We start from the raw sequence: 19,042 nt of genomic DNA on the forward strand, positions 1-19,042 counted from the left end.
TGTAGCCTGGTCCTAAATCTGTTTGTGCTGTTTTGCCAACTTCTATGGTCATTGTCATGCCAATAGGAGTTGGCAAGACAGCACAAATATAAACGGAACATGCAACAATTTCAAAGATTTTGCTGAGTTACAGTTCACGTAAAGTAATCAGTCAATTGTAATCAATTCATTAGGCCCTAAACTATGGAGTTCACATGACTGGGCAGGTGTGCAGCAATGGCTGGACCTGGGAGGGCACAGGCCCACCCACTGGGGAGCCAGACCAATCAGAATTCATTTTTCCCCACAGAAATACTCCTCAGCTTTTTGTGCGTATGGAACATTTCTGGGATTTGTTTTATTTCAGCTCATGAAACATGGGACTAACACTTTACATGTTGCGTTGATATTTTTGTTCTGGAACCAGGCTAGGATAGATCCCTTACTCAACTTCACCCTCCTCCCTCCTTGTCTGCAGTGTCTCCTAAACCTGCCCATCTCCAGAGCCCTGGGAAGAGCCCTGTCAAGGGGCCAGGAGGAGCTCTACTCACAGGGAAGGGATCAGGACCCCAAGCTAGGGGGCTAGCAGTCCACAGCCCAGGAAAGTGTCCTGGGACCAGGCCTAGCCACAGACAAGTGAAGGGGGTACCACCAGGGACCCAGAGCCCAAGAAAGGGACTAGGGGTCCACAGCCCAGGAAAGAGCTGCATACAGGGGGACTAGGATCTCAGTCCCCAGGGAAGGGAGCAGGATCCAGGCTGAACCAGCCGAGAAGCCCTGGAGCCAGGATGAAGAGACAGACTGATGGCAGGATCACCCTACAGCCTGCCTGACCTCATTCACCTTGAAGAAAACCAGTCTGTGCTCAGATCAGCTAACAGCAGCCCAACACATACCACCACCTCTATAAGCCTGGACCAGCCTAGAGACCCAGACAGTGGGTCTACCGACAGCTCCCACACAGGACTGAATGCTCACAGTCCAGACAGGGCAGTAGTAGTGGCCCATAGAGAGGGCAGAGCGAGGGAAATCTCTCCCATAAATATGAACGGTTTGGACCTGATGAGGGTCAACGGCCATGTAGGAGATGGAGGGAAGGTGGATACAGGGCTCAACGTGGAACTGTCCCCCTCTCACAGAGCTGCGACTGGGACGGAGGAGGCCATGCTTCAGGAGAGCTCTACAGAAGAGAAGAAGATGGAGAGAGGGAGTGAGGAGGTGAGGGTGCAGGAGAGCTCTACAGAAGAGAAGAAGATGGAGAGAGGGAGTGAGGAGGTGAGGGTGCAGGAGAGCTCTACAGAAGAGAAGAAGATGGAGAGAGGGAGTGAGGAGGTGAGGGTGCAGGAGAGCTCTACAGAAGAGAAGCTGTATAAGGTTGCCAATGTAACAGGCTCGAACCAGGGACCCTCTGCGCACATCAACAACTGACACCCACGAAGCATCGTTACCCATCGCGCCACAAAAGCCGCGGCCCTTGCAACGCAAGGGGAAACCCTACTTCAAGTCTCAGAGCGAGTGACGTCACTGATTGAAACGCTATTAGCACGCACCACCGCTAACTAACTAGCCATTTCACATCGGTTACACTCACCCCCCTTTTGACCTCCTCCTTTTCCGCAGCAACCAATGATCCGGGTCACGGCACCAATGTAACAGTGTAGCTTCCGTCCCTCTCTTCGCCCCAACCTGGGCTCGAACCAGGGACCCTCTGCACACATCAACAACTGACACCCACGAAGCATCGTTACCCATCGCGCCACAAAAGCCACGGCCCTTGCAACGCAAGGGGAAACCCTCGCCTGCACCTGCTAGAACAGGTCAGTGTGTCACTGTCAACTTCCCTGTTTCTGTTCATCCACTGTAGTTATCACCACATGACTTGATCAGTATGTATTGATTAGCAGTGTTTTAACACGTGTGTGGGCGCAGGTGTTCTGTGCTCGGCTGACTGAGGAGGCCGGTAAAGGCTTGTTCCCTGTAGATGTGGTGAGGACCATCTTCTCCAACATCTCCTCCATCCACACCTTCCACAGCCAGTTCCTACTGCCAGACCTGGAGACACACATGGGCCAATGGTGAGACAACCCAAATAGATGTTGATGCAATTGAAGTACTTATCTATAATGGGACTGAAGGACATGATTGGATTGGAACCTTTTTATTCAATGAAAAATGTGGTTATATTTTATGTAATTCATCCAGCCTCACAAAGACCACAGTGGTTTTAACATCCCTACATTAAATCGCTAGCATATCTAAACTGATAAAAAAATTATTATTTAAACTTTGATCTCCGACCCTTGACCCCACATGTCTGTGAGCCCTCGTCTGGGTGATGTCATGCAGCAGCATGCTCCCTTCCTCAGGATGTATGCTGAGTATGTGATGAGCTTCGACCACGCCATGGAGCTGCTTAGAGTCTGGACGGAGAGGTCCGCACCATTCAGGAACGTCATACAGGATATACAGGTATGGTGGCTGGGCAGGGACACAGACTAAATCTCTGTTAACACTTTACCTGAATTTTTACATTTTATTTATTTTTATATTTCACCTTTATTTAACCAGGTAAATGAGAACAAGTTCTCATTTACAACTGCGACCTGGCCAAGATAAAGCAAAGCAGTGCGACACAAACAACACAGAGTTACACATGGGATAAACAAACGTACAGTCAATAACACAATAGAAAAATCTATATACAGTGTGTGCAAGTGTAGTAAGATTAGGAAGGTAAGGCAATAAATATGCCATAGTGGTGAAGTAATTACAAGTTAGTCGGGTGGGCTATTTACAGATGGGCTGTGTACAGGTGCAATGATTGGTAAGCTGCTCTGACAGCTGATGCTTAAAGTTAGTGAGGGAGATATAAGTCTCCAGCTTCAGTGATTTTTGCAATTCATTCCAAAGTCATTGGCAGCAGAGAACTGGAAGGAAAGGCGGCCAAAGTAGGTGTTGGCTTTGGGGATGACCAGTGAAATATACCTGCTGGAGCACGTGCTACGGGTGGGTGTTGCTATGGTGACCAGTGAGCTGAGATAAGGCGGGGCTTTACCTAGCAAAGACTTATAGATGACCTGGAGCCAGTGGGTTTGGCGACGAATATGTAGCGAGAACCAGCCAACGAGAGCATACAGATCACAGTGGTGGGTAGTATATGGGGTTTGGTGACAAAACGGATGGTACTGTGATAGACTGCATCCAATTTGTGTTGAGTGTTGAAGGCTATTTTGTAAATGACATCGCCGAAGTCGAGGATCGGTAGGAGAGTCAGTTTTACGAGGGTATGTTTGGCAGCATGAGTGAAAGAGGCTTTGTTGCGAAATAGGAACCCGATTCTAGATTTAATTTTGTATTGGAGATGCTTAATGGGAGTCTGGAAGCAGCGTTTACAGTCTAATCAGACACCTAGGTATTTATAGTTGTCCACATAGTTGTCCACAAGTCAGAACCGTCCAGAGTAGTGATGAATATCTTTTTCATTCTCTTAATCTTCATTTCACCATTCACCTAATGAAAATCAATAGGAGCTAACTTTTCAGTGGTGAAAACATTTAGTCAATCTTGCCCTGTTGTTGATTTTCTGTTATCTTCCAGAGTCATGAGGTGTGTGGTAGTTCGACCCCGCAACACCACATGTTGGAGCCGGTCCAGAGACTACCTCGTTATGAGATGCTGCTGAGAGACTAACTCAAGAGACTGCCTAATGACGACCCGGACCACAGCCATGCAGAGAGTGAGTTGACACCTGCCTCACTGTAGCACAGACATAGTCCAACATACAGTAGATCCACAAACCCTGGCCTCACTTTTACTGTAGCATAGATCAGGTAGTCCTCCTCACTAGCTAAGACTCAAGCGGTGTCATCACTTTTACTGTAGCATAGATCAGGTAGTCCTCCTCACTAGCTAAGACTCAAGCGGTGTCATCACTTTTACTGTAGCATAGATCAGGTAGTCCTCATCACTAGCTAAGACTCAAGCGGTGCCATCACTTTTACTGTAGCATAGATCAGGTAGTCCTCATCACTAGCTAAGACTCAAGCACTGTCATCACTTTTACTGTAGCATAGATCAGGTAGTCCTCATCACTAGCTAAGACTCAAGCGGTGCCATCACTTTAATGTAGCATAGATCAGGTAGTCCTCATCACTAGCTAAGACTCAAGCGGTGTCATCACTTTTACTGTAGCATAGATCAGGTAGTCCTCATCACTAGCTAAGACTCAAGCGGTGCCATCACTTTTACTGTAGCATAGATCAGGTAGTCCTCCTCACTAGCTAAGACTCAAGCAGTGTCATCACTTTTACTGTAGCATAGATCAGGTAGTCCTCATCACTAGCTAAGTAAGACTCAAGCAGTGTCATCACTTTTACTCAGACTTGTAGTAACTGTCACAGAAACCATACTAGATTAGGTTTTGTGGTTTTGCTATTCTAAAAAATAAATAAATAATGTGTTGATCTCTTTGTCTGCCTTCAGAGTCTCTGCAGGTCATCTCCATGGCAGCAACACACTCCAACAGCACCATCCGCCAAGCAGTACGTGCAGAACTAATATGATATCCTCTACTTACTGCAGATAACAATTGTCAGTACAGTATATCTAGAGACCATTTCTCTTTAGGCATAGAGGTTACTACTGTTAACCACTGTTACCCTCTGTACTTTGTTATTTTGTTATCGTTTGGGACAGAAGTTTGATCTGCTTTGTTGTCTAACATCCTCTGTTCTGCCGTGTTGTCCTCTAGGAGAACCTGAAGAAGTTGCTGGAGATCTACGAGATGTTGGGGGAGGAGGACATGATGAATCACTCCAATGAGTTCATCAGGGAGGGATGCATCCTGATGCTGGCTGCCAGGAACTCTGCCATGGAGAGACACCTCTTCCTGGTTAGACCAGCTCACAATATTTTAACCTTTATTTTACCAGGAAGTCCCATTGAGGTCAGACCACCTCTTTCCCAATGGAGACCTTATGGCGTTTAGGAGGATGCAACATTACATAATGTTGCTATAGAAATGTATAGTGTAGAACAGACATGATTTTCTGCTATGTATAATGTGAAATGAAATCATCTCTGTTTTGTCAGAATCTTGCACTTCACTGACTAGGAACCACTGAACATCCATCCATATAACTCACACGTGTCAAACTCATTCCACGGAGGGCGGGGTTTCGCTCCACCCTTGTACTTGATGAATTAAGGTCACTAATTAGTAAGGAACTCCCTCATCTGGTTGTCTAGGTCTTAATTGAAAGGAAAAAACGGAAACCCGCAGACACTCGGCCCTCCGTGGAATGATTTTGACACTCCTGTATTAACGGGTCATTCAGGAGACTCTTGTGGCTCATACTTAAAACCCTCATGTCTTTCTTGCCTCTCCCTCCCCCTGCTGTCCATCCAGTTCAACAACATGCTGCTGTGCTGCACTCCTCGGTTCAGCCTGGGGGGGGGGGGCATCGGTTCACCGTGTGGACACGGATTGACGTGGAGGGCATGACGGTGCAGCCCACCACCAACGAACACCACCCCCACACCTTCCAGGTGTCTGGCAAGGAGATGACCCTGGAGAGGACCCTGGACCTACTGGCCAGGTGAGGAGAGGGGTGGGTTTCACTAATATAACGCACCTGAAGGTCTTGGATGGATGTATAGATTTTGTATAAATGTTAACATGTGGCTTTGTCTTTCCAGCTCCGAACAAGACGAAGAGGACTGGATAAAGGTAACAGTTTAAACTACCAATGGCACATAATGAGTATATAGAGAGAGTACACGTGGTCTGACGTGCCTTGTACTTTCAGGCTTTCCAGGACACTATTGATGTTTTCCGACAGAAGAATGAGACTTTTAAGTCAACTTCTAAAGAAGTAGAGGTATCTGTAAGGATTCCTTATTTTTGTGCAAAACAGAGACCCATAGAATGTTTTCTTCCATTCTTTTGTGTGCGTGTTTCTCCATCTGTACAGTATACTCCCTGTATTAATATAGAGGGATAAATCACAGGCAAATGGGTGTGGAGGGGAACCGATCATTTATCAAAAGGGAAGGAGAAACAACTCATTTGAGATCCTCTTGCGTGTACGGGTGGTAAAACAACACGGCGAGACTGATTTTGAGTGTTTGTCTTCGTTCCTGTGTGCGTGAACAGATGGAGGAGCTGGGTCGGCGTGCCCCTCGATGGATCAGGGACAATGAGGTGGCCATGTGTATGAAGTGTAGCGAACCCTTCAACGCCCTCACCCGATGGGGACACCACTGCAGAGCCTGTGGCTGTGTGAGTTAACGCACACGTAAACACATGGACACACACACACAACACACACTTCACATTCACTTAACTAAGGCTGGGGTGAGGTTACGATTAGTTGAAATGACATTCACGTTCAGTGTTGTACTTCCATTCTTTCTAACATAACCAGACCGATATGACCATGACTTCCTGTGTGTCCACCTGTCTGTCAGGTGGTGTGTTGGAGGTGTTCAGACAACAAAGTAACTCTGGAGTACGATGGCAACAAGGTGAACAAGGTGTGTCTAGACTGCCACTCCGCCCTGACCCTCCGGGCCAACAGAGAGGAGAGGGCAAGGAGGGGGGGCATTCTAGAGGTTCCACACCCCACCTCCCCATTTCCATCCCTACTATTTCCCCAGGATGTGAAGGCCTTGTCTAGGGTCCCCTTCTAAGGGACAGGTGACTGGTGTTGTCAATGAAAATGGGATGGTGGTTAATGACAATGCCATGGTTGGCAATGGCAAGGGCACGGTCATCAATGGCAACGAAAGTGTCACCGATAATGGTTACGGGAGTGTCGCCAATAGAAACAGGATGGCTGTCAATGACGGCGAGGAGGCTCGCTCAAACAGCCTCAGTGTTCAAACACACACTATCCCCCACTGCACTTGTGTTAAGGCCTTAATGAGATGCAGTGAGCTCCAAAAGTATTGGGACAGTGACATATTTGAAATGCTACAATGACTGAGGTTAAAGTGCAGACTATCTGTTTTATTTTAAGGGGATTTTCATCCATATCGGGTGACCTGTTTAGAAATTACAGCACGTTTTGTACATAGTCCCCCCATGTTAGGGGACCTAAAGTATTGGGACAAATTCACTTATATGGATATTAAAGTAGTACAAAGTATTTGCTCCCATATTCCTAGCATGCAATGATTACATCAAGCTTGTGACTCTACAACCTTGTTGGATGCATTTGCTGTTTGTTTTGGTTGTGTTTCAGATTATTTTGTGCCCAATAGAAATTAATGGTAAATAATATATTGTGTAATTTTGGAGTCACTTGTGTTGTAGAATAAGAATAGAATATGTTTCTAAACACTTCTACATTAATGTGGATGCTACCATGATTCCGGAACTTTTTACTACTTTAATACACATAAGTGAATTTGTCCCAATACCTTTTGGTCCCCTAACATGGGGAGGACTATGTAGAAAGGTGCTGTAATTTCTAAATGTTGGATGAAAATACCCTCATTAAAGTTGACAGTCTACACTTTAACCCCATAGTCATTGTATCATTTGAAATCCAAAGTGCTGGAGTACAGAGCCAAAATAAACAAAAATGTTGTTGTCCTAATACTTTTGGCGCTCTCTGTATACCGTAATCGGTTGGCAATGAGATGTATTTTGTGTAAAAACTCGAGAGAAGCAATGTGTTCTGCCTATTCCTATCTGAATAAGAAAATAAATTAACCTTAGTTTGTATTTGAAATGATTTAACTTTTGAAAAAATAAAGTTAAACTTGTTTAAAAGTGAAGCAAGGTGTTCATTTGAACTAGAAAATAAAAGTTTCTTATGGTAGCAGTATGTGTTATTAAAGAGATTCTCCTATACTTTTGTATACTTTTTTCTCCAGTAGTTCTGAAAGTAGCACTCACAACCCAACAATGGTCCCCGAAAATTGCGTACTACATGCAGATATGTGGACCACGGCATTGCTCTCTCGATTAATCCCACCTGTGTAGGCATGTTTTGCATCAGCTGGAAGTTGATTGCCTTCGATTTGGAACTGAGCTGCCTCCTGGGTTTGAACCAGGTGCCCGTTTCAAAGTCCACTGCGAAGTCTGCTCAAAACAAAACTGACATCATTAAACATGTGAATGTAGTTACTAGGATTCTGTGTTTTCCCATGCAAAAGGGATTGCTTTTGATAAAAAGGCTTTCATCTGTCTTCCCAATGAGACATTTTTTGAAAATTCTAACATTTTAGTTTATGGAAAATAGATTTTTCTGGAAGATGCACCATGCTGCCTTGTTGACAAAATGACAGAGCGGCGCAGATTACTGTTCCATTTGAGAAGGGCGCTCCTCTCTCCCCGCTTTCGCCCAATGATGTAAGGGGCCATAGACCAGTGCCCCGCCGACTTATAATTATAGGCTGCAACCTTTCTCTGCTGTGGCCACTGAGGTGTTCAATGGGGTTGAGGTCAGGGCTTCTACAGGCCAGTCAAGTTCTTCCACACCAATCTCGACAAACCTTTCCTGTATATACCTCGCTTTGTGCACAGGGGCATTCTCATGCTGAAAACAGGAAAGGGCCTTCCCCAAACTGTTGCTAGAAAGTTGGAAGCACAGAATCGTCTAGAATGTCATTATATGCTGTAGTGTTAAGATTTCCCTTCACAGGAACTAAGGGGCCTAGCCTGAACCATTATTCCTCCTCCACCAAACTTTACATTTGGCACTATGTATTTTCTCCAGATAGCATTCTCCTGGCATCCGCCAAACCCAGATTCGTCCATCGGACTACCAGATGGTGAAGCGTGATTCATCAGTCCAGAGAATGCGTTTCTACTGCTCCACAGTCCAATGGCGGCAAGCTTTACACCACTCCAGCCAACGCTTGGCATTGCGCCTGGTGACCTTAGGCCTGTGTGCGGCTGCTCGGCCATGGAAAACGTTGTTTTCCAGTCAGAAGTGCTGTACCTGCACTTGTTTGTAACCCGAGGTGGATGGGGGCTGTTGGTGAATGTTTCAGCAGAATAATGTTGTCTTTCATGGGCTTTATTTATCTTTCAATAATCAGTGTCAATACTGACACCACACTTCTACAGCAAAGTCTTCAACATCAGCAAGGCCTGCAACCCAACTACATGTAGCCTACTAACCACACAAATCAACACACACTGAATCCAGCTAGTCCAGCATTACCAACAGTTTCTCTAGCCCTGTTTATACCTGCTGTTAACATGCGTCCTGATCTTGTCTTTTTACACTTTTAAGATCTGATCACATCACAATGCGTCATTTAACATGTGGGCACAATCAGAATGTGGACAACATCAGGGCAAAGGCTGCATGTTACAACCATGTATTAACAGGGCTGATCCTTCCCTCACCTGATGCAGGTATCTTCACAGCAGCAGTGAGAAGTCTACTACATCAGATTCACTGCCGTGGATTACCTCACATCGCATTCATGTGTGTATATCTTTACCACAATGACAAGAGAGTTCTGTTAAAGAACCAATATGGTACCCATGGAGATCTTCAGTACAGGTCTAATGCATTGACTCTAGAGCTGGAGGAGGGGGATGCGATCTACATGCGTCTCCCCTCAGGCAGGAGGCTCTTTGATAATTCTAATAACTACACCTTCAGAGGCTTCCTGCTCTTCCCTATGTGAAGGGAGCACCGTAAATTATGTCATGATTTCTGATATGAACAGTTCTGATGAATCAATGAAGATCATGATAAAAAGAAAAAGCCAGACAATTCTTTTGTTTACATTTTTATTGAATTTTTTTTTGTAATTTAGCAGGCGCTCTTATCCAGAGCGACTTACAGGAGCAATTAGGGTTAAGTGCCTTGCTCAAGGGCACATTGACAGATTTTTCACCTAGTCGGTATTGGGCTTTAAACCAGCGACCATTCGGTTACTGGTCCAACGCTCATAAATGCTAGGCTACCTGCCACCCTGTCATTCACAGTTTACCATCATTGACGTAAAGTGTCTCCATCACAGGAGGTTGGTGAAACCTTAATTGGGGAGGATGGGCTTGTGGTAATGGCTGGAGTGGAATCAACGGAATGGTATCAACCACCTGGTTTCCATGTGTTTCATACCATTCCGTTAACTCCATTCCATCCATTATTATGAGCTGTCCTCCCCTCACCAGCCTCCACTGGTCCATTACTGTAGATCTACTTTTCTTTGTATTTCTGACAGTCACAATTGCGGAGGCTCAAACCAAAAACAATTTAAACCTCAACTGTAAAGGAGACAGTAGTTTTTACCATTCCCTTCGTATGTTTGACATCGAGAGTTGCGGAAACACACACAAAAGCAGAATTTTTTTGTTTTGAACCCACAACCTCTAAGAATTGAGGTAGAGATAGAACCACTACACCACCATCACATTGTTTACACTTCTCTTTGTATGTTTGACAATTAAAGTTGCGGAAATGTACACAAAAGCTAAGTAGATGAGGTTTGAAGCTAGAACCTCTTGGTCTCAAGGCAGTAATTTAACTATTGCACCACCAACTCCATCACATTTTATACCATACTCTTTAACGTACGCAATAGTATAGGAAATTAGGTTCGAACTTACAACCTCTTGGTCTGAAGGATGGGATTTAACCATTGAGCCACCAGCTCATTCACATTTTTCACTCTTTGTGTATTTGACATAGAGAACTGCAGAAACACACAAAAGCATACATTTAGATTTGAGCCCAAAACCTCTTGGTCAAACGGCGTGTGATGTAAAGGTACATTTTTAAAGTCATATATAAAGTTGTTACATTTCTATTTGGACGTCATAAGAAAGTGTGCTGGTGAGTCCAGACCCTTCTTTCACCAGAAACCAAATCCACATGTGAACTAGTATTGTGTACTTAGGGCTGGATTCAGTCCGTATCACGGATGTTGCGCGACAGAAATGTAAAGGGGATTTCTCAATGAGCTGACATATGCAGCGTTTACTGTGAATGCGGTCTCCGTGAACGCGTAGTCATTGCCTTTAAATGTATATCGCACTGTAGCGTGGATCTTCAGCGCTACGGATTGAATCGGGCCCTCAGTATCATGTCTGTAGTAACATTATGGATGGTGTTGATGGCCATTTCTATACAATGCTGACCACAGAGGTTCTGGGCTTAGCAGTGACTTAATGGGATCATTTTATAATAAAACACATTCTACAGATCCCTTTCTATTTACAGATAACATTTGGTGATTTCTTCTCTCAAAAACATAGATGTCCTATTAAGAGAAGTGACAAATCCTCCCTCAGTTCGATGACATTACCACAGACTTTAGATTTGACTCCCCATTTGAAAACATAAGGAAAGCTAAGCATGACTTCCTTGGTAAGTTCTGCTCATAGGCACAGAATCTCCAGAGTTCCAGGATGTTTCTGGTTGGCTCCACTCCTCCAGAAAAAGAGGGTTGGGGATAGACATGAATGACATTCCTCTGTACTGTACATTTTATTGACAGGCAGGAAGGCGATGGTTAACAATCCAGACTGAGCATCCATGAATGTCATAGGACAGTACCAAGAACCAAACTCCATTAGTCTTTTCTTGTTCAGTGGCTCTCTCCATTCATTTGCTTTTTTGGCCTGAGAGTCTCCCGTATTCATAAAGCATCTGAGTAGGAATGCTGATCTAGGATCAGGTCCCCCCTGTCCATGTAAGTCTTATTCAATGAGCTCTAAAAGGCTAAACGGATCTGAGATCAGCACTCCAACTGAGACGCTTTATGAATACAGGCTCTGGTCTCAGCCTTGACAAAGTATTCTGACCTCTCATAGTCCAGACTCCAGACTGTCTGCATTGAGTCTGTGTGTCTGAGTGTGTAGGACCCTGTATGTCAGTCAGTGTGCCACCCAGGCCTCAGCTGCAGCAAGGGTGATCGGTGACCAGGAGGCTGTCATAGCCGTATGTCTCCAGCAGGTGGAGCAGGAAGAGCCTGTCTCCGTGAGGGTCGAGCCCCATGGCCCTCACACTCTCCTGGGTTAGGATGGGCTCAGGGCTCCCTGCCACCTCACTCAGCGTCTGGAAGATACGGTTATTCTGCTCCAGAAAAAACCTACAACGGTAAGGAAAAGGAACTTCAAAAATGAGAAATACTTTTTTCTTTTTTTAACAATGTTTTCATGGACATTTGTATTTAGTTTATATATATATAAACTGCTTAAATGTAAAATGTAAATATAACGGCAGTTGTAGACTGGGTCCTGGTGTAATACACTCACAGAATGAAGTGGTCCTCTTCACTGGACACACAGTCTCCATTCTCCTCCTGAGAATATAACAGCATCTGCCTGGAAACACAATGTTGTCATTATTACCAATCACTTATATCCTCTGTATCGACTACAAGAAGATAACATGAACAACATTCTGCTCCTCAGGTTGTTTTGCAGACTGTACTGTACCTCTGTTCAGTGAGTTTGCGGTACTTCTCTCGGTCTGCAGCGTTGAGCCGCAGTAAAGGCTTCAGACTCTCTCTGGTCGTCCTCACATTCTGGTTATCCACATAGACATCATACAGGTCCCGCTTCTCCTCAAAGATCTTCTCTGTGGTGCCTACACACACAAGCCCCTCAGGTTTATTGTAATGAGGGTAAAAAGTCTCAAGTGTATTCCGCTCTGTCTCTCATAGATGTGAAAGAAATAGACTGGTTGTAGAAGTGATAACAATACCCTACAATGCATCCACCATATTGCTTTCACCCATCTTCAGATCAGTGCAGATGAATTAAAGGGGAAGTTTAAGACTATTAAAATGCCCTATTTCCTGACTCCAAACACTCACACGCTACGTAGGACAGTTCCGTATCCAGGGTATCGATGTCTGCCACGTTGACATAGAAGAAGGGGCGGAACTCTGGCACAGCCACGCCCACCCCCGGGACGGACACGTTGGCCAGGCAACAGCAGCAGTACACTAGGGAGGACAGGAAATAGAGAACGTTTGTGAAAATGTATATAAAATGTGTATAAAAGTGTATGTTTAAGAGTAAATAGGTGAGTAGCATTGTGTTCTTTTGAGCATGAAGAAAACAAACGCAACTGAGAAGTTACTGTGTACGTCTGTGTCTGTGTCTGTGCTGGCATCCGTGTGTGTGTGTGTGTGTGTGTGTGTGTGTGTGTGTGTGTGTGTGTTTGCGCGTGTTAGTGCTCCCCCTCACCTCTATAACAGACCACCCCTACAGGTGGAGGAGAGAAGATGAGGATACGTCTCCTCAGCAGAGCTAACTTCCACAGGACCATGATCTGCTCCCCAAAGAACTGGATGAACTGAGACATGCAGCCAGCTGGGTGGGTGATCTGGAGGGAGGAGGAGAGCTACTGTCATCATCATCACCACCACCATCAATACTAGCAGCACAATAACACACACACAGAATCCCGCCACCTGAAATACCATTTCATATTCCCGTAATAGTAAACCACACCCTCTCACCTTCATCTCAGGGTGCATGCAGTGGTTGAGTGCTGCTCCACAGGCACTGCCAGGACATGCAGTAACCACACTCTCCCCATCGAGGGGCAGCACTGATCTCTTATCCTCAAAGAACGCCTCCAGGGGAGAGTACTGGCCAGGAGTTTTCAACTGGAGCCTGGATCAGACACACACACACATACACACACACACACACACACAAATTGAAAGTCATACAGGCAATGTAAGCAGAATGCATGCAGGTAATTATATTCGAGCAGGGCCTGAGATGGACAGGAAAAGACAGGCAGAAAGAAAGAATGAGACTGGGATAGAGATTCACATCAGGGGGTTCTAATATCACCTCTGAAGGGGTAATCCCAAAATATGGTCCATTTAACCCAAGATTAACCGAACCAGTGGTAATCTAAGATTTGGGCAAATGTATAGCTATCTAATGTAAAGCCATTGTGTATCTGTCTGGGAATGGGTCTGTTTAGGAGTCTGGGGGTAGATTACCATAATGGGGTCTCTCCTTGTCACGCTATAATAACAGAGTAGGTAGAAGTTGCTCCTAAACACTGATACAGGACCAGTTGTTTCCATCCCCCCTAATGATAAATTAGGATTGGGAGTAGGGTTCTCAGCATTCAGAATTCTCTCTTCAAATCTACTAAGGATTGACATCTAAATTGCAATCTGTGTGTATAACATTGACAACTGAAAAGGTGAGTTATGCATGCAGAGTAGACCTCATGTTAGGATCCATCCTGGCCTATCAATGCAACAGTAGTGTCCTTGAAACAACAGATGAGCATGCTACTCACACTAAAAAGTGATGGGCTTGGCTTCCTGTTAAGGCAAGGGCTGATTTCATGGTTTTACTGCTAACCTACAAAGCATTACATGGGCTTGCTCCTACCTATCTTTCCGATATGGTCCTGCCGTACATACCTACACGTACGCTACGGTCACAAGACGCAGGCCTCCTAACTGTCCCTAGAATTTCTAAGTAAACAGCTGGAGGCAGGGCTTTCTCCTATAGAGCTTAATTTTTATGGAATGGTCTGCCTACGCATGTGAGAGACGCAGACTCGGTCTCAACCTTTAAGTCTTTATTGAAGACATCTCTTCAGTAGGTCCTATGATTGAGTGTAGTCTGGCCTAGGAGTGTGAAGGTGAACAGAAAGGCACTGGAGCAACAAACCGCCCTTGCTGTGGTTGAAGATGGTTGAAGATATCCGTCTGGTGGTGTGGGGGCTGTGCTTTGGCAAAGTGGGTGGGGTTATATCCTGCCTGTTTGGCCCTGTCCGGGGGTATCGTCGGATGGGGCCACAGTGTCTCCCGACCCCTCCTGTCTCAGCCTCCAGTATTTATGCTGCAGTAGTTTATGTGTCGGGGGGCTAGGGTCAGTCTGTTATATCTGGAGTATTTCTCCTGTCTTAACCGGTGTCCTGCGTGAATTTAAGTATGTTCTCTCTCTCTTTCTTTCTTTCTCTCTCTCTCTCTCTCTCTCTCTCTCGGAGGACCTGCGCCCTAGGACCATGCCTCAGGACTACCTGGCATGATGACACCTTGCTGTCCCTAGTCCACCTGGCCGTGCTGCTGCTCCAGTTTCAACTGTTCTGCCTGCGGCTATGGAACCCTGACCTGTTCACCGGACGTGCTACCTGTCCCAGACCTGCTGTTTTCAACTCTCTAGAGACAGCAGGAGCAGTAAAGATACTCTGAATGATCGGTTATGAAAAGCCAACTGACATTTACTCCTGAGGTGCTGACCTGTTGCACCCTCGACATCCACTGTGATTATTATTATTTGACCCTGCTGGTCATCTATGAACATTTGAACATCTTGGCCATGTTCAGTTATAATCTCCACCCGGCACAGCCAGAAGAGGACTGGCCACCCCGCATAGCCTGGTTCCTCTCTAGGTTTCTTCCAAGGTTCTGGCCTTTCTTGGGAGTTTTTCCTAGCCACCGTGCTGCTACACCTGCATTGCTTGCTGTTTGGGGTTTTAGGCTGGGTTTCTGTACAGCACTTTGAGATATCAGCTGATGTAAGAAGGGCTTTATAAATACATTTGATTGATTGATTGATTGATGGGATAAAAACAACCCAATTTCGGTTATTTGGTAACCAAGATCTGGTTAAATAGTGGACAGAACACGTTGGGTTATTTTGACCCAGCCAGTTGGGTTACATGTATAGCCCAACAAATTGGGATTACCCAAACATGGGTTAATGTAACGATCAGTTGGTTGTTTTTACTCTCACGCTGGGTTGACCTAGCAGCTGGGTCTTCTTTAACGTAATCCTTAGCTTATTTTCAGGAGGCGTGGTTTATTAGTGCGAGTAAATGTAATTCCTGTTCATCATGTTAAGTTTACACACTGCAAATGAAAATGTTCCTTTTTATTTGTATTTTTATTACACATTCTTCTATAATATTAAAGATGCACTATGCAGAAAGCCCTCTACCATTTCCTGGTTGCTAAAATTCTAATAGTTTGCCTAATTTCAGTTTATGTGACAAAACGAGCAAGTATAGTGTAGAGAATTATTGTACCATCGAAACCAGGGTTTCCCAAAATCAGTCCTCGGTCAGGTCGCCCCAAAAGTTACATATCGCAGCTTTAAGATTATTTATTACATATTATAATAAGGATCCCAACAATGGGATTTACATAGGCTTTAAGGGAACTCATACAATTCTGTAAGCAGCTACAAAAATGCAAATGTTTAACCATAACATGTGATAACTATGCAATAGAACAGATCAACAGGAATCACATTTACTCTCATGGGTGCCTACAAAGAGGAAGCGCGAGGAAGAGCGAAATGGAGAAAGTGCAATTTTTTTACTCTACGGTATGTTTGTGTACAAAATAGGCTGAGTCTGAAAGTGGCACCCTATCTTGTTAAGCAGGATATCTGACACCCCTTGACTCTCACACACCATGTTTAATGCATGAGATAATTATAAATACCAGGGAGACAACTGTGACTTGAGGAGAAAGAAAGAGAGACTGACATGAGAAAGGATACAGAGAGTGAAAGAAAGTGAGAGAGAGAGTGAAAGAGAGTATGGGGGATATAGAGTACAAGAAACAGAGAAACAGAGATCCAGAGAAAGATTGGGAGAGGGGGAGAGAGGGTAGAGGGTGGGTGAAAGAGAGAGTACAAGAAAGAGAGATCCAGTGATAGAAAGAGAGAGAGTGACAGGGAAAGAGCGTGTGTGAAAAACAGCGACCAAAAAGAGAAAGAGAGAGACAAAGACAGAGAGCAAAAAACAGAGAGGATTGATATTATCGATAGATAACATAACTTAAACGGGGTTCTACCTGACTTGGTGTTCCAGGAAGCTCATGTATCGGTACAGCAGGGTGTAAGAGGTTGACAGGATACCCACAGACTTCATTCTTGCCCCCCTCTCCACCACACTCTCCACCGCCATGTTGGCAAAGCACGCCAGGCCAAAGTATCCGCCCTTACGGAAGTATCTGTGGGGGGCCAGAGAAAGAACCATGAGTCAAGCCAAGGGAACATACTGCCCTGCCATTTGGCTGTTTCTTCTGCTGACCATCAGATCTAAAGGTTTGCTGTCCTGCCAAGGAGGCACAGGGGGTGCATTTAAATGTTTAATCTAAAAGGTCTTCCTCGCCTTCACTTGTACGCTTTCCTTCATCAGCTTTGCTATGAAAGAACACGGCAGAGGGGAACAAAACACTGGTAGCGTTCCCCTATTGTCATGGCTGTTCCTGTGATTTAAAATGAGTTTAAATGAAGGAGACGAGGACAGGAAGCATATTAGACTACTGAGATTCATCCAGGATAGAATACAAAGAAAGGATGCCACTTTATACTATTGAGATGCACTCAGGATAGGTTAAAAATAAAGGAATCCAGTTTATATGATTGAGATGCAGCCGGGTGTACTTACATGAAGTCGCTGGAGACTCTGTGGGAGCCGCTGGCCATAGCCTTGAACTCTACCCCCTCCAGGTTCATGTCCCCTGGCAGACACCACTCTAACATGTTACCTAAACAGTAAACACACGCACACACACATAAAGGGGAGTGAAATTAGGCAATACTGTAGCTATGGTTACCATAACAACTGTCCTAAAATGTGAAAGTCTTCACAAATGTGCAAATCCGCATGTAGATCAACCAACCAGGCCTCAAACTATTTGGAATAGGCTGTCATTACCAAATTAAGTCAATGCCCTCATTGAATAAAGTAATTCAATCTGCAGTGAAATCCACAGGCTGATTCCCTCTCTCTCCTACTCGTTCATGAAGAATACGTACATAACAACTCATTGGTTGTAAAGCCGGTGGTCAGACATTACCAATAGATGTGTATATCTAGTCTACTACGGCTTATCTCTCTGCTATTCCGAGGAGAATGACAGGGGATGCCTTTAGGGTGTGGTCATAGAGAATTCACACGTCCCCTGTGACTTTGGGGTTCCTGAGTAAGAATATAGAGGTCTTTGTGTTCAAGAGCATCCTCAAGGAGTAGGCGAATACAACATATGGCCATTGCATCCCATGGTTGGGGGTCATCAATTCTCTGGCCTAGTTCAAATGAATCCATCCCAAGCTCTCTGATGCAATTTCTGCAAATAATAACCAGTAGGCCTATAATGAACAATAAAATCATGATTATATGCATGGATGCTATAGGCCTATAGATGTAACAAATGTATATATAGGTGTGACCATGCAGCTGTGACCATTCTCTAGGCAGCAGCACAGCACGAAAAAAGATTCCGAGGTCATCGACTCCACTCACCTGATCTTGTATCAAATGTCACCACAAACACGGCCACGATCGGATCCTTTTCCTCCCATTTCACCATGATATCGTGCGGCACCTCTCCTTGTCCTGGGGCCGGGGTATGGTCATCCTTGTCAAGACACTGAGCATCCCATTCCGCAGGGGTGGGAACCGTGTTCCTGGATGAGAGGGATGTGTCTATGCTAGAGACTGCTGATGTGAAAGACCCAGGACCCCCCGGACTGGTGCTCCACCCTATCCCCGGCGCAGTGCATCCCAACGCCCGACTGTTGGCGGGGCTCGGCCTCTTGACGTCCTTCTCCTGTTCTGGTGTGGGAACAGGTTTCTCCGCGGGAGGAACCTCCTCCCAGTCCAGTAGCGGTGCCCGGTCGGACTTCTCCACCATTGCGGCTCAGCTGTCAGCGACCCCCAGCTTGACTCTGTGACGAAGGGATGCAGGGGAACAGAATCGTGTACAGACACGGAGCGGAGAGGCCATTCGTAATGCATTAGCTACGCGGTGGTTGAAATAAATCCATACTCACAATTGCAAATGTTAAATTGATTGATTCCGTTGAAACACAAGCTGCCTACTTTGTGTATGATAGCCTGCTCCTTTTGCATAGGGACATCTAAAGATGTACATCCACTTAGGTATAATAAGAGTGTACATAAATTATTCTTTCGTTCTTTTGGGGTGCGTTCAAGAATCCACAGTATTATATGTGCTATTTGTAGGTCTTTCTACAAGAAAAAAACGATTTGAAACGTTGTCATCTTGAATACAGCTCATTGTAGGTCTAGTTCCTCATCAACGCACATTCGATATAGTCTTTTTCTATCGGAACTTGCAACTA

At 45.1% G+C, this 19,042-nt stretch overlaps 1 protein-coding gene and 1 pseudogene across 2 annotated transcripts; one reads left to right on the forward strand and one right to left on the reverse strand.

The window, feature by feature from the left end:
• The first annotated feature begins 2,085 nt into the window (after positions 1-2,085).
• On the forward strand, positions 2,086-7,756 carry LOC106609176 (FYVE, RhoGEF and PH domain-containing protein 4-like; annotated as a pseudogene). The gene is made up of 8 exons (XR_014381170.1): positions 2,086-2,448; positions 3,577-3,715; positions 4,462-4,520; positions 4,730-4,870; positions 5,387-5,576; positions 5,677-5,707; positions 6,134-6,259; positions 6,448-7,756. The product of XR_014381170.1 is annotated as an FYVE, RhoGEF and PH domain-containing protein 4-like (transcript).
• Positions 7,757-9,719: 1,963 nt separating this feature from the next.
• Positions 9,720-18,998, reverse strand: LOC106609175 (DENN domain-containing protein 11). Its single transcript, XM_014207663.3, has 10 exons — positions 18,731-18,998; positions 18,201-18,625; positions 17,343-17,442; positions 16,744-16,902; positions 13,423-13,579; positions 13,148-13,286; positions 12,772-12,903; positions 12,392-12,542; positions 12,209-12,277; positions 9,720-12,042 (listed from the first exon to the last, which is right to left on the reverse strand). The coding sequence occupies exons 2-10, from the start codon at positions 18,589-18,591 to the stop codon at positions 11,847-11,849; spliced, it is 1,494 nt and encodes a 497-aa protein (XP_014063138.3). The 5' UTR covers positions 18,592-18,625; positions 18,731-18,998; the 3' UTR covers positions 9,720-11,846.
• Between the last annotated feature and the right edge of the window lie 44 nt (positions 18,999-19,042).

Source organism: Salmo salar, chromosome 17 (assembly GCF_965601325.2).
Source record: "Salmo salar chromosome 17, fSalSal1, whole genome shotgun sequence".
Taxonomy (NCBI): Eukaryota; Metazoa; Chordata; class Actinopteri; order Salmoniformes; family Salmonidae; genus Salmo; species Salmo salar.